The sequence below is a fragment of the Siphateles boraxobius genome, unplaced genomic scaffold (assembly GCF_051911475.1).
Source record: "Siphateles boraxobius isolate OS27281-9 unplaced genomic scaffold, OSU_SipBor_1 54, whole genome shotgun sequence".
In the NCBI taxonomy this organism is placed as follows: Eukaryota; Metazoa; Chordata; class Actinopteri; order Cypriniformes; family Leuciscidae; genus Siphateles; species Siphateles boraxobius.
In genome coordinates this window covers 1,735,001-1,750,863 of record NW_027509180.1, presented here as the reverse complement: position 1 = coordinate 1,750,863, position 15,863 = coordinate 1,735,001, and the positions used below count along the sequence as shown (strand labels likewise).

Here is a 15,863-nt window from a genome sequence, read left to right as displayed (position 1 = left end):
AGAGGTCAGAGGAGAATGGGCCGACGGATTCAAGCTGATAGAAGAGCAACTTTGACTGAAATAACCCCTCGTTACAGCCGAGGTATGCAGCAAAGCATTTGTGAAGCCACAACACGCACAACATTGAGACGGATGGGCTACAACAGCAGAAGACCCCACCGGGTACCACTCATCTCCACTACAAATAGGAAAAAGAGGCTACAATTTGCAAGAGCTCACCAAAATTGGACAGTTGAAGACTGGAAAAATGTTGCCTGGTCTGATGAGTCTCGATTTCTGTTGAGACATTCAGATGGTAGAGTCTGAATTTGGCGTAAACAGAATGAGAACATGGATCCATCATGCCTTGTTACCAGAGGTGTCAAGTCCAGGTTCAGAAAGAAAAATTCCTCCACAGTATTTTGTTCCAATCACCTGGATTTGCTAATTAGCACAGTTTTTCAGCCAGGAGCTAGAACTAATTAGAGAAATCAGCTGGCTGAGTTATTGGGTGGAATAAACACATGGCAGGTCTTTTACTTTCTGACCCCTGGACTTGACACCTATGCTTGTTACCACTGTGCAGGCTGGTGGTGGTGGTGTAATGGTGTGGGGGATGTTTTCTTGGCACACTTTAGGCCCCTTAGTGCCAATTAGGCATCGTTTAAATGCCACAGCCTACCTGAGCATTGTTTCTGAGCATATCCATCCTTTAAAGGCCACCATGCACCCATCTTCTGATGGCTACTTCCAGCAGGATAATGCACCATTTCACAAAGCTCGAATCATTTCAAATTGGTTTCTTTTACATGACAATGAGTTCACTGTACTAAAATGGCCCCCACAGTCACCAGATCTCAACCCAATAGAGCATCATTGGGATGTGGTGGAACGGGAGCTTTGTGCCCTGGATGTGCATCCCACAAATCTCCATCAACTGCAAGATTCTATCCTATCAATATGTGCCAACATTTCTAAAGAATGCTTTCAGCACATTGTTGAATCAATGCCACATAGAATTAAGGCAGTTCTGAAGGCGAATGGGGGTCAAACACAGTATTAGTATGGTGTTCCTAATAATCCTTTAGGTGAGTGCATAGTCAAAAGGAAGCCCACACATACCTGTAAAGACACACATGAGGCACGTTTCAATCAAATATGACACATACACAAGCTAATCGAAGCATATATAATTAAAAGACAAAACAATACAGTTAATTACTGTCCATCACTTCCTGGAATATTCCCAATATAAAACTCATGCAAACATGAGTTTAATTATCAATCCGGTTTACCAAATCAGTCAACATATATTAGATTAAAATTCCAGCATTATTGCATAGCAACACAACTAACACACAGAGAGCACCATTAATTGCATAGATCTCTACTCTAATTGACCTATGGCTAAGCCACGCCCCCTCCACTCACTCGGACAAACAGTCAACATTCGGTGACGGGCGCTATATTTAGTTATGTTGAAGAGGAGTGAAAAGGCTACAAGTTTTGCTAAAAAAAACCACAAAGTTCCCCAGTTGTTTTGGTAGAAAGTTGATGCTAAAATGTTGTGCTTCAATATGTAATTAATGTTTCAATTGTGCTTCATGTTTCAACTAGTGATGTGAAGTTTGGCACCGAGGCTTCGAAGCTTGTATCAAAAAAACGAAACATCTCACATGTTAAGAGTGTCTCAATATTAAGAGTGTGTCAGTGATTTGAACAGCTCTCTGATAAAGACTGATAGTTTATTCTGGAGAGTGTGTTGTTTGCTTTAAGTGAGAATAAAGACTATGATTTAAAACTTCAGCTTTTTATGCTGGTATGTTTTATGGTTTAATTTATTAATATATATCATAATGATCACTGAGATATACTGTGTTTCAGGCACCAGTGGAGTGGATCATGTGTTCATCAGTTCTGGTGTAAATGTCTCTCTGTCCTGTAATAAAACTCTTTCTGACTGCAACTCAACTACATGGATCCACTATAACATATTCAGAGATTCAGGAGTTAAACTGATTACTGGAGGGATAAAGAATAAAGACACAGAGAGACATGAGAGACTGAGTCTGGAGTCTGACTGCTCTCTGAACATCAAGAACGTCACAGAAGAAGATTATGGATTATACACCTGCATACAATATGTGAATTACAGACGACAAGGACCTGATGATTATGTTTTTCTGCATGTTCTTCATGGTAAGTTTATGATTATGTGGTCAATTTAAAAAGGGCAGATTGTCCCTTTAAACTCAGATGATGATTGAAGAGTCTGTGATTTGTGTCTTGTGTTCAGTTTCAGTGTCTCCATCATCATCATCTTCATCATCATCATCATCATCATCATCATCATCATCATCATCATCTTCATCCTCACAGACTGAGATCAGTCCAGGCCGCTCTGTGACTCTCTCCTGTCAGTTGTATTCATATACTGGATTCTCCTGTGATTATTTGGTCACTTCTGAGGGAGTTGAGCTGTTGTGGGTGAATCAGACTGGTGTTGATCTGAACACAGACTCCAGATATCAGATATTATCATCATCAGATCATTATCACTGTATCATCACTCTGACTACAACACTCCTGAATGAAGATAACAACAGAGAGTGGAGATGTCAGCTTACTCTCAGAAATCAACTCAAGACCTCAGTCACATACACTGTCAAGTATTCAAGTGAGAAAACACTCTTTTCTGACAGATTTGTGAAAACTTTCACAGATTGGCTCTACTCTTTCTGATGGCTTCATACGTTTTGGAGTTGTAAAATATTAGTGGTCAAAGTCATAAACTGCATAGAAATCCGTATAATTCCCAATATTGACCTCCTATGACATATGACATATTGCATAGATCAGACGTGTGTATTAAAGCCTAGTATGACCCATGTAGGAGTTCAGTTTTAGGAATTATAAGGCTTATGTCACTCATTCAAGCTGAAGGTTTATTTGCAGCAGCTCAACTGTGTTTCACTCTCATATAAACCAGGAATATCTATGAATGAATAAAGCATCAAATATATGTATTTTTGGTCAATGGTGATAGTCATTCTCCTCCTGACAGCTTGAGATTGAAGTAAGAAGATAATAGATGACAGACTCGTGCACATATTCATCATTTCTGTGATGTGAAGCTGGAGTATTATGTGATGATGATGTTGTGTATATGTGGCATTATGTGTTGAACTGAACTAACAGACGTGATCCACAGATCCAGCTGATACAGCATCAGAAACTGCTGGATTATTATACAGAGGTACGACACGTTCATTTATACTGACAGCTTTATAACATTAAACTATCAGTCAGTCTGTAAATGCTTCATCAATAACTGTTGATAGTGTAATAGCCTTGACTTCAGTCATGTACAGTTTCTTCCTCTCATGTTTCCTGCAGTGATTGTGAGTATTGTTGAGATCGCAGTGTTTGCTGCTCCTACTGTGATTCTTCTTCAGATCATCTGTGCAAGAAGAGCTGGTGAGTTTTGAGCCGCACACAATCTGATGATTCACACTCATCTGATCTGAACAATCTGCAATCATGATAAAAACACACACGAGAGGTCAGTCAATGCTTTTATTTTGCAGGGAGGAAGGACTCGAAGCACCCAGAGAAAATAGAGATGCCTAAAATATTACAATAAAACACTGATGAGTTTAGAGCGAATCTGCAACTATATTTACAATAGCAAAAACTCAAAGAGGATTGTTCATTGTTTTATTTTCTTCTTCTCAGAAAACAGAGAAAAAACTCTGATCACCCTGAAGTAATAGTGACACACACCATCAAGTTTAGATTAAAATGTTTTTGCAAATAAATTGCCAGATTTATTTTCATTTATATGGGTTTTATGGATATATTTTCATATGTGAATATTATATTAAATCTAATATTAAATACAGTAATGGACAGACTCAGACTGTATAATCTCTCTGTTCTGTGTGATGGAGCTGATCTGAGGATTATTGTATCTTGTCTGTTCATTCCTGTTTTTAGCATATTTTTTTCATTTTGTATGATTGATACTAATATTCTTAATAAACCTCTGCAGTTGCGTTTAATATTTCTCCTTTCCTGAGATGTTTGTTACAAATATGATAATATCCCTTTATGAGCTTGTAATGTCTCTGTAACAAAGTCCACTGAAGCGAGTTGTAGTTGAGAATGCATGTGCAGTTTTATTTAGATCCAACATATGAACAAATACAAGATAAACAAAGACCCGACTTGAAACAAACATGAATATGACCATAACAAACTTACCAACAGAGGCTACAAGTAAGAGCTGGACAAAAGACAATGGTAACATGAGGGCAATATATACACAGAGACGAATTACTAAACAAGGGACACCTGAACACAATACACCAATAAAAACAAGACACATGAACACGACAAGACCACATATGACGGGATCAGGGAATCACATGACAAGAAACCAGGAAACAAGACTATGAGAACACAAAATAAATAAATACATTTTTTAATATCCTTCAGAGCTGTTATCCATCGTTCAGTGTGTTGAGCCAGTGCGGTTCACACTTCTCACACGTTTCACACACATGTAACGCAACACTTCACTGTGGGATTGTGTCACTACACAGCAACTCTAGCAGGGTTTCAACACTGAACAGAGGAAGTTACACAACCACAGGAGGAGCTGATGATGTTAACAGAAAGAGCTGTAACTATATACTATAATGAAGAGAAAACAGAAAACGTCTGAGATTCTCTCTTCACTTCTCTCTGTCAGGGTTCTCCTCTGACCGTTCTGTCAGTCGTGGCATTGTTCAGTGTCTCTTTGTTTGTGTTGTGTTTATTTGTTTATTTCAGGTTTATTTAACAGGGACATTGCATACTAATAATAATACATAAATAAATGTATAGTGTGCCAGAATTAGCCAAAAGGCTATTTTACATCTGCTGTCCCAGGACAGATCTTAATATGTCACACCTAAGAAAAATAAAAAGATTAAAATAATACATACAGGGTAATATGAATGTTTTGGAGTAAAGGTGTTGCACAATGTATTTTATAGATATATGTATATGCATGATCACATTTAATTGCTGTGTTTTCTTTTGTGTGAGTTGCTGTGTTTTCTTGTGTTGATGGCTGTGTTTTTTTGCAAGCAGTATTCCCATAGTCACACCTCTATTTTTGATAATTCAATGAACTAATAAGTGATGGATTTTGGGGTGGAGCGGTGGATATGTTCCCCTATAAAAACTAACAACTGAGACTGGTGGTGGCAGCATCGTGCATCCGTGACTGAAGTCAACACAGCGAGAGCGAGAAGAAATTACGTTGTTCCTGCATCAGAGAGTGAGTGTTTCACTTGCGTTGAGACGGCTTATGGCTATGCGAGATTGCAGCACATTGTAGACGAGTAACCAAAAGTCGGCGTTTCGCGGAGCATTGTCGGAGGAGCAGCGTGTGAGACGGGTTGATGACCGGCTGCGAGAGACTACCGTGAGTGCTGAGGAGACGAGTGGAGATAACTGCTGTGGTTCTTCTGTCGTGAACATATTGGACTGGATAGCAGGGTTGCTGTCCAGTCATGCTGTGAGTACATTCTGACTTCTATCTCGCGGTGTGCCTATCAAATCAAGTTTATTGCCTTATAACGGACGAGAACGAGCCTGCTGTGCATAATTTTACTTGAGTGACTTTTGAATCGGCCGATATTTTAAAGAGGTTTTTAGTTTGACTTAATAAACTTAAAAACTGTGTAGATGCAAAGTGATGTAAGTAGGACGTCGTATGCTGGCAGTTTTTTTTTTCTTTCTCTGTGTTCCAGCATTGGGCTGATACTGGCCTCTATGTGTGACTGCAGGGTAAATGGACGTCAACTGTAATACAGGTGTTGAACAAAGTTGAACTTTGACGGTCCCTTGAACTGAAGATCGGGACTTTGGACTTACTCCCCTCTTTTTTTTATTCATTTGATTCACTCAATGCTGGACAACATGGTTAACGACTTAGGAATGGAAACGGATATGAGTATGAGAGTAAGACTAGTCCAAGATCTGCAGTTAGTAAAGTCATTGAACTCCAAGTTTGTGTCTGTGGCTGGAGCAAGGCGACAACGGTCAGGGGTTTGAAGGTTCATCAAGGGAAAATGAAATGCTTGAGGGAGAAGTGACAAGGGCCTCGCATTGATCAGTACTTCTTATGAAGTCAGTCAAGTCAGTCGAATGAAATCCAGCGACAGGAAGCAAACCACAGCTCGCAGGGTATCAGCACCCCTGTCATAGAGGAGAGGAGGGCTTGCACAGTTAGTGATGAACATATTCATACTTGTGAACCCGGTCAGACTAACCAGCATAAGAGAGAAAAGAACCTCAACGGGCATAGGCCTGGAGTTAGATGGCCAAGAGCTTGTGAGAAAACTGCATGGGACACGGTAAACACAGATCTATGCTTTGCATTGGAAAGATTAACTGGTACAGTTGAAAAGAAGCTGGACAAATTTGGGGACATCATTTACGCATATGGAAGTGGGAGGTTTGGTGTGAAAAAAAGGAAGGAAAAAGTACAGACTACTCCTGGAATGTCTAGACGGCAGCAGAAAATTGAAGGGTTAGTTAGAGAAAGGAGACAGCTGAGGAAGCAATGGAAAAGAGCAGAACAAAGTCAGAAGGAGGGACTCAATCTCTTACAAAGGGCCATAAAAGATAAGCTGGCAACATTACGCAGAGCTGAGCGTCTACGGAAACGCTACAAAAAGAAGGAACGTGCGAGGGCTAGTTTCTATAAAGACCAATTCAAAATCGTAAAGAAGTTTTTCACCAGGGAGAAGAATGGCACTTTAAAAGCATCTAGGGTTGAGCTAGAGAGATATTTGGAGGAAACGCATACAGATGCAAAAAGGCATGAGCCTATGTCAATTCCATCAGACATACCACCTATCAACCCACCAGAATACCAAATGGAGGTCTGTGCACCTAAGTTGAAAGAGGTAGAGCAGGCTGTGAGAAAGGCAAGGGCTTCATCATCTCCAGGGCCTAATGGAGTTCCGTACAGAGTGTACAAGAGTGCTTCAGGAGTTCTGCGAATTCTGTGGAAATTGATAAAAGTGGCATGTGAAAAACAGGTTGTACCTAGAGCATGGCGCAGAGCAGGTGGAGTCTTCATACCTAAAGAAAATGATGCTACAAGCATCAGTCAGTTTCGTCCTATTTCACTATTAAACATTGAAGGTAAGATTTTCTTCAGCATTATTGCCCAGAGATTGTCCACCTACCTATTAAAGAATGGCTTCATTGACACTTCAGTTCAAAAAGCGGGCATTCCAGGGTTCTCAGGATGCTTAGAACACATCAATGTTATCTGGGTACGAATTCAGTCAGCAAAAAAGGAGAGGAATGAGCTCCATGTGACGTTCCTGGATTTGGCTAATGCATATGGTTCAGTGCCACATGAGCTTCTTTGGGCAGCATTTGATTTTTTCAGAGTACAAATGTCAATAACAAATTTAGTGAAAGCCTATTTTGGAGATTTGCAATTTAGTTTCTCAACTCCAAAATTCAGCACCGCATGGCAATGCTTAGAGGTTGGAATAATGGCAGGATGCACCATTTCTCCACTGGCTTTTACCATGGCAATGGAAGTAATCATTAAGGCATCAAGATGGGTAGTAGGAGGAGAGCGCTTGGCTTCTGGGATGCGACTACCACCAATCAGAGCATACATGGATGACATGACAACCAGGACTACAACAGTAGCCTGCACTAATCGGTTATTGGGGAAGTTAACAGATAATATTGAATGGGCACGAATGCAATCTAAGCCCTCTAAATCAAGGAGCATCTCGATAGTTAAAGGAAAGGTAGTAGATAAAACATTCTTCATTAATGGTGAGGCAATACGAACAGTTTCTGAGAAGCCAGTGAAGAGTCTTGGGAGATGGTACGATGGGGATCTAAAGGACACGGTTCGAGTGGGAAAAGTTAGACGACAAGCAGTGGAAGGGTGGAAGAGCATAAACAGCTGTGCTCTACCAGGCAAACTAAAACTCTGGTGCTTTCAGAAACTGCGGTATGCTCATCTGGCCACTGAAGCAGAACAGCGAGGATGGAGAGTCCAGGTTTATCCAGTGGAAGTGGGTTGTCGAGGTTTTGTGGCACACTCTACAACCCGGTTCCTCAGAGACGTCGGATTCAGTGACCAAGAGTTGCGTCGCACAGTAAATAACTTATCTGAAGCAGCAGAAAGGAGCAGCAACTGGCTGTGGTTGAGACGGAAAGATTCTAGCTGGCTGTGTACAGGCCGCCATGCTACGGTTTTGTAGAATTCTTGAAAACTTGAAGAGTCTGTTGGTTTATATGTATAGGTTGTATAGTATTTACCGTCATTACGTTCCTGTGTATATTGCGTGAATGACGGGTGGTTGGGCAGACATTGTGTTTTGTGGTAGGTGGTATGCCATACGGAACCGTTGCCACTGAAACTGCATATTAACGCACCAGTGGGGCTCGACAGCCTTAGTCAAACGGGTTGGCGCGTATGGTTGGGTTGCGGAGAGATTGTGAGATTGTGGTTAGGTCTCAGCAGCAGGAGGGATGTGGAGGTCAGTAAGCTGGGCTGAGTTGAGTGGGGGACGGAGGGGGGTGACTCTGGGACGCCAGATTCACTGTCGAGCCCTCTTGAGGTGTCGTGGGATAGTCGACGAAACACTGAGGATGGAAGGTGCCCACTTGAAGACCCTAGAGATGTCCCCTACTTTGCTCAATCCAGACGGTTGTCGCGCTGGTCCACTAGGGAGACCACACTGTAGTCGCAGCCGTCGTGTGTGCTGACGCGCCAAGTACACTGCAGTCGTTAACGCCGGACAGAAGGGGAGTCACACCACCATATGGAAAGAAGCGTAAATAGGTGAAGCATAGTTTACTGTAAAGCTACGTCTTAGTGTTGCTTATCTTGGCGAAAGCCGAGTACAAATCAGCATGAAGTTTTAACCCTTTAGGCGCCAGAGGTTTTTTCCTAAAACGTCCAATTTTGACATCTTAATTTCAAAAGTCTATATATTAAAAGTGATAAAAGATAGAGACTTTCTGTAAATTAGAGAAATATTAAGGATGACCCAAAGTGTATGTAGGGATTACATTTTCCCATCTAATTTGCATATTATGACGTCATATGGTGGCGGCAATCTTGGATTATAGAATTTTCATGAAAAGTCACGTTTAAATGATAAAATGCAGCACTTCTTCCCCCCCCAAAATGTCCATCACCTTCTGTATGTTATATTGCACAATACTGAATGCTCAGGTATATAGTAAGTAGTAAACAAACTGTAAATCATTACTAATAAATGGTAGAAACAAACCGAATGCATGTAGTGGTTGGACTTTTGCTGTAGAGATTTTCCATTTACTAAATACAGTAGGCACTGTGATTCCATGTATGGGGCACATATATATTATTCATATGACATACAAACACAAGTAGACAAGACCTGTTTAGTTCAAACGCTCACTCGCCATGGCAAGGCACAGATCATGAGTGAGATGATATGAGCAGCGCGGCCAGATCTGCCTCGCGCGCGCGCCGAGTGTGCACAGCTCGGACTACTGTCATTGTCATTGTGTCTCCTCACCCTGCCTCCACGTTGCCTCCTAACTGTCCTATGAATACTTCGACCTCGTCTAACATACCCAGTGGTATTAGACAAAGTCTCCACCACAATACTGTCGCCGCGATTGTGATGGTGAGAGGCTCTGATAACATGGCTCACTCGCACACTAGCTCCGCTTTTGATCGCACTGATTCAATGCGCTCTAACTCGAACATTTTGTATAGAAACATTTCGTTTTTTTGAGTCGGGGGTGAAGAATGACATGTCTGCCATCCAGTGGAGGGGAGGTCGAACGAAATTTGACGCCCAATTTGAAAAATATCGGCCGTTTTATTCAGTGCGCGATCTTGTCGAGTAAACTTGACCGTGGCGCCTAGAGGGTTAACATCTACTCTCGTGTAATGAAATCATTGTCTTGCAAACAATTTTATTGTAATAAAATAGTTTTTCTACTGCTAGTTTTGGGTGTTGTTTTCCACTGTTCCCTTCTCCGATAAAGAACCTGTTTTTTTTCATATGGAGTTCCTGGGGTCTCAGTTTCCACTCTAGGTGGCGTAGTCGGCTACAAAGTTTAAATATATCTTATTGGAGTAATTTGGCCGCTGACATGAACTAAACCAACATATAAAATAGAACAATTGGTCAATATCAACAACAACACCAAGACACACATAGACACACAAGCCAAAATGTTAAATTCATTTTTGCTAAATTCATTTGTGTCTAGACTGGATTTAACCCATCCAAACACAAATGATCCCAACAATCTCATTGACCCAGCACAAAAAGCACAAACAAACATGCAGAAAAGAGAAGACAAGGCAGCAGCAAGAGTTCATGTCAAATGCAATGTTGAAAGTCCTGAATACCTGTTAGCCACTGCTTTAAGTTGATTTTAAAAGTGTAAGTTTTAAATGCCTAATGTGAACTGGAGTGAGGTTGCATTCACGAGTAGCCCTGACTGAAAAACCTGTTTGACCCAGTGCACTTTTCCTCAACGGGACAATGCAATCGCCTCTTGCTCCATTCTTTGTTGATCTGTAAGCATTTGGTGCTGTTTACAAACTGGCTCAATACATGAGGAGACAGTACATGTAAAAGTTTGAACATAAGACAGAGATCTGTATATGTGATCAACTTTTCAAAACCTAAAAGATTATATTTTTTTAAGACATGACAATGATGATAGTATATGGATTTCTTATCAAGTACTATAAGAGTTTTTATATAAGGAAAGTTGTGGTTTGAGAGAAGTGTTACTAGCTTGTGACCAGATTGTCAAACAATAGGTGATATGGGATAAAATCATTGAGTGCATAAACATCATAACGGCCCTTTATGACATGCTTCGGACATATCTAAAATTTGCCAGGTTGAACTTAATGTGATTACAAACCTTCTGGATGTGCGATTTAAAAGTAAGACTGTTATCAATGTATTCTCCAAGGTATTTAAAATCTGAGAAGACGTGTAGTCTCTCCCCTGCTACGACTACATCCGGTTCTGTACAACGACCTTTAGATTTACTAAAAAACATACATACAGTTTTGGATATATTCGGTTGAAGGCAATTAGGATTTAACCATTTTGTTATCTTTTGCATCGAGTTTGATAGCAGATCAGCAGCTTGAGCTGTACTGTTAGCATGTACAAAGATTACTGTGTCATCTGCATAGATCTGAGTGTTGACATTAGCAAAAACATTTGGCAAGTCATTTACATACAATGAACATAAAATGGCCCCAAAATAGAGCCCTGTGGGAGACCTGCAGACAAAGGAATAACACCTGATTGATGATTCCCAACTCTAACAAAGCTGCTGAAGAGCATCCCTAAGGATGAAGCAGAAGCATTTCTGGCCAGGGCTGTTTTCTTCTGCCACCTTGTGTTGAATCATCCTAATGATTCGGATGATCTTTGAGGCTGACACTCTCTTCTCCTCAGAGAGCTCTTTAGTGGTATGCTTGAAGGGTGCCAGTACTTCAATGCTTTCAGAAACTATGTCAAAATCAGGACTTGAAAGTCGCATGGCGTCGCTTGAAAACTAGCCAAAGCAGCAGCAACATGCTCTCTGAGGTCAATGAGTGTTTGCAGCATATCATGTGTGGTGTTTCACCTTGTGTCCAAATGGTGGTCACACCAGATACTGACTGGTTTTCGGACCCCCCTAATCAGTAAAACTGCACATTTTAGATTGGCCTTTTATTGTGGCCAGCCTAAGGCACACCTGTGCAATAATCATGCTGTCTAATCAGCATCTTGATATGCCACACCTGTGAGGTGGATGGATTATCTCGGCAAAGGAGAAGTGCTCACTAACACAGATTTAGACAGATTTGTGAGCAATATGTGACCCGTCACAGAAACCAGGGACACAAGTCGGCAGCACAACTTTCGAGCAAAATGAGAAAGAAGAGTTTTTTTTCAAAATTGGTGATTTTCAATTTTTTGGAGAATCTGTTAATTGAAATCACGAAGAAGCCTCTCCATGTTTGAGATAGCAGTATTGGTATATTTAAAAGCTTACATTTTGAGGTTGAAATCGGCTTGTTTTCGGAGATTCTAGTATGCAGTAGGGGCGTGGCGTGTCATTGTCTGTGTGTATATCCATACTGAATAACCCGGCGCTTTTGCCCCCGCCCTCCAAGTCAACCACATGGCTACTTATTATGCTGTGCTCTGGCCAGCTCTCTCTGATATCAAAATTCAATGAAGATGGATGCCGCAAAGATTGTCGCAGACGAGATGAACCGTCTGGCAGTTACACCGAAAATGTTTTCGCCGCACTTCGTGGGCTCGGGAAACTGAACCGGAGGTATGGGCGCAGCGCGCTCGCCCTCAGTGCTTCAATACGGCGGCTCGGCTCGCTGACAGCGGTGGCTGGCTGTTTCATATGTGACGGAGAATCGAAATAGAGGATGCAGTTAAGACATTTGCTGCTGCGATGAAGGCCTGCCGTGACGTTTCTGAAATGTAAGTTAAGCTTCATTTGCTCTTTAGTCGTTATTTAAGATGCTGAACCTGCTGATGATATAATGTGCTTGCGGACATTTCATTTGTGTGTGTATACGCACATAAGAAAGTGGTGTAAAGAGATTTGCAACAGTAATTTGAGGAGGTGAAATGTGATTATTTGGAAAATTGCAGAAATGACTGCTTAAAGAAAAATGCCAGCAGGCATTTGCCTCCTACATAAACTTTAATATTGTTGACATTTTGGGCACACGAGCGTTGCGTACTATTTGCGCTATATGTAGGCCTATGGCTTATTGGTCTTTGTTTGTTGTTGTTGGTTTTGCGTTATATGTATATGGCATATTGGTCTTTGTGTGTTGTTGCTGGTTTTGCGTTATACTGTATGTATATGGCATATTGGCCTTTGTGTGTTGTTGCTGGTTTTGCGTTATATGCAGGCTATATGGCATATTGGTCTTTGTGTGTTGTTGCTGGTTTTGCGTTATATGCACATGGAGGAGCTTTAAAGGGGGTATGGCTTATCTAAATGAGATGTAAATGAGCCCTATTGTCACCCCCAGCAGCAGAGACAGGTGAGAACTGCACAATGTTTTAGAGCTCGTTTTCTCCTCTTTGAGCTTTTTTAAGTGCCTACTTTAAAATGGCCACAACTTCTCCAAATATTATCAGATTTCCACATGTTACACATCGTTGGAAAGCTTGGATATTACACTCTCAGAATCTATGAATAACTCAAAATGCCCCAGAACCGACTTGTGTCCCTAGTTTCCGTGACTGGTCACATATTTGAGAGAAATAGGCCTTTTGTGTAAAAGTCTTAGATCTTTGAGTTCAGCCCATGAAAAATGGGGGCAAAAAATAAAATTGTTCCATTAATAATTTTGTTTAGTGTACTTTTAATATATATAAAGATAGTATACATTTTGTTAGTATATTTGCAATGTACTATTGAAAAAGCGAATATAGTGAGGGAGGTCCACATATATCAGAGGTGGGGTACAACGTCTTCACAAATGCTCTAAATCCCTCATCTTCCACGATGGAGAAAGGCTGCAAGTCCTTCACAATCATGTTTACAAAGGCCTCATCAAGCTCCTGCTTTCCTTCCTAATAATACACAGAACAATTACCATTCATTCATATTGGCAGAGTAATTCGAAGTAAACACTGTCGCCTTTTTTCGCCTTTATTCGCCATTGGCTTTTGGCTTGCTTAGTTGGGGACATTTAACATTTAATTTTGAATTTAACAATACTATTACAACTTTACTTTCCTGTTATCTCTGTAAAGCTGCTTTGAAACAATTTGTATTGTAAAAAGCGATATATAAATAAAGGTGACTTGACTTGACTTGACTAAAAAGTAAGTAATTCAAAGTAACCCCTTCAAAGTAAGCCCATGCAGTGTTTAACCAAGGAACAGATAAATTTACATTGGCAATACAAAATCTGTACACCCCTTGGAGTTCAGATAGTTACAATATAGTGTAGATGTAGACACAATTCAAAAGTGTTTGTTTGTAGAGGTGAGATGGACAAAGGTCCCACATTTAATAAAAACAGGCTATTTGAGAGAACAAAATATATTTAAAAACTAACAATTGTGTGTATAAAGGTCAGTGTAAAGACATGAATTTAAGAAATATGTTGGTTGACTACTTCATATGCTCACCTAAGGTTGTTTTAGCAAATGCTTTTCCATAATATGTAATTTGTGATTTATTTATATATTTGTGATACTCAGTATTCGTATATTCCACCACGTTAAGATTAGAATACGAAAACTCGAAGTCTAAAAGGGTTACTTTTCTTGCATTTTGATTACATTATCACTCATTCTTTGTGGGGAGTAGATAGTCTTTATTGTCCCCAAGGAATGTTTTTTCATTATTAGCATTAATTTGACCTTCTCCAGTCGGTGCAGATTGGTGCTCTGTTGTAGGAGTCTCATTGGCCAGAGCATTTGGAGGAATGGAGCGTAGACGCCGAATCATTGAGGATGTGTAATTAGAATAAGACAAAGTGTTGTCGCATATCAGGCATGAAACTTTGTTAGGAGTGTTGAGACTGAAGTGTTCCCACACTTGAGAAAGGTCTTGTGTGCAAGTTTGTGTTGAGGAAGTACTTTTATTCTTTTTGGGAACAGTGATTTAGGCCGCAAGGTGTTTTAATATTCAGACAACAAACATTCACACGTCATTGTTTTTATTTGTAGTACTTTAATTAACAACAATACACCACGTAAAAAAAAAAAAACTACGTTCATATAGGCATGACCGATTTAATTATACTATTGGGTTTCACTTCATTTTGATGGTCCCTTTAACACATTGTGTTGACTATAAGTAATGTTGCACCTACATGTCTACTAAGGCCGTTTGTCCACCAAAGCGTTTTTTCTCGCAGCTGGCGTAAAATTCCAATTGTTTTCAATGGGAGCGCCGCGTTTTTTAAACGCCATGAGCGTAATGAGGCGCTGAGCGTGTATTTAACGCTCAAGCGCTGAGCGCCCGGCGTTTTTTACTGGTCTCCGAGAGTTGAAAAATGTTCAACTTTGGGTAAAACGCAGCGCTCATCACTGTCACTTTTTACACAGCCGTCCAATCACAGTGGAGGAGGGGCGGGACAAATATCACACCGACCAACTGTCACAACATTCTTTCTGTACAACGACGTCAACCAGCAGAGCTAACCGAACAAAATGGATGAAAAATAAATTTTTAGTATGAAACAAAATTACCTGCGAAATCAGTTACAAGTAAACTGTGCTGTGGATATTCTGTATCATAGCACACTCAAAAAAATAAATTTTGCCTCTTGTTAAATTTAATTAATTAAAATAAGCAAAAGGAACACAATTGTTTAATATTTTGTCACAACTTAATTTAATTGTGTTCAATCAATCTAATATATTTAAAACTGAAGTTTACTTAATTAATTTGTGTGAAAACTACATGAATTATTTTTGTTGACGACTAACTTGGCAGTGGATCTGTAGCTCCCAGCATGCTTTGCAAGGGACTGCATTAGGAGGGTAAATTTAGGGATTAAAATGTTATTTTATGTGTTTTTCAGTAAATGGAAAGATGTTGTTAGTTGATGTTAGTATTTAATGTTCAGTTATGTTAGAAACTTAGAGGACTTTATGTAATGTTTTTGAATTTTGTGGTTACCATTATGCAGAAGAGTGACGACTGTGTTTAGGGTGTGGGAACTCAGTAAACATTCCATATGCATTAAACCTCACTTGCATCCCTGCATAAGTCATATTTAATATTATTATGCGAAAAGTTGTTCTAATTAAATCGAATGCTAGTCCCTAATATCA

The 15,863-nt window shown here is 40.1% G+C and overlaps 2 protein-coding genes and 1 long non-coding RNA gene across 3 annotated transcripts in view; all 3 read left to right on the top strand.

The window, feature by feature from the left end:
• The window catches only part of LOC143714490 (uncharacterized), a 98,910-nt gene that overhangs the window by 47,233 nt on the left and 35,814 nt on the right, over nucleotides 1–15,863 (top strand). The window lies entirely within an intron of this gene.
• Nucleotides 1,836–2,721, top strand: LOC143714357 (uncharacterized). The gene is made up of 2 exons (XM_077205475.1): nucleotides 1,836–2,178; nucleotides 2,276–2,721. The coding sequence occupies exons 1-2, from the start codon at nucleotides 1,836–1,838 to the stop codon at nucleotides 2,719–2,721; spliced, it is 789 nt and encodes a 262-aa protein (XP_077061590.1).
• LOC143714495 (uncharacterized) lies at nucleotides 3,108–3,702 on the top strand. The gene is made up of 3 exons (XR_013195506.1): nucleotides 3,108–3,235; nucleotides 3,376–3,456; nucleotides 3,567–3,702. It is a non-coding gene; the product is annotated as an uncharacterized LOC143714495 (long non-coding RNA).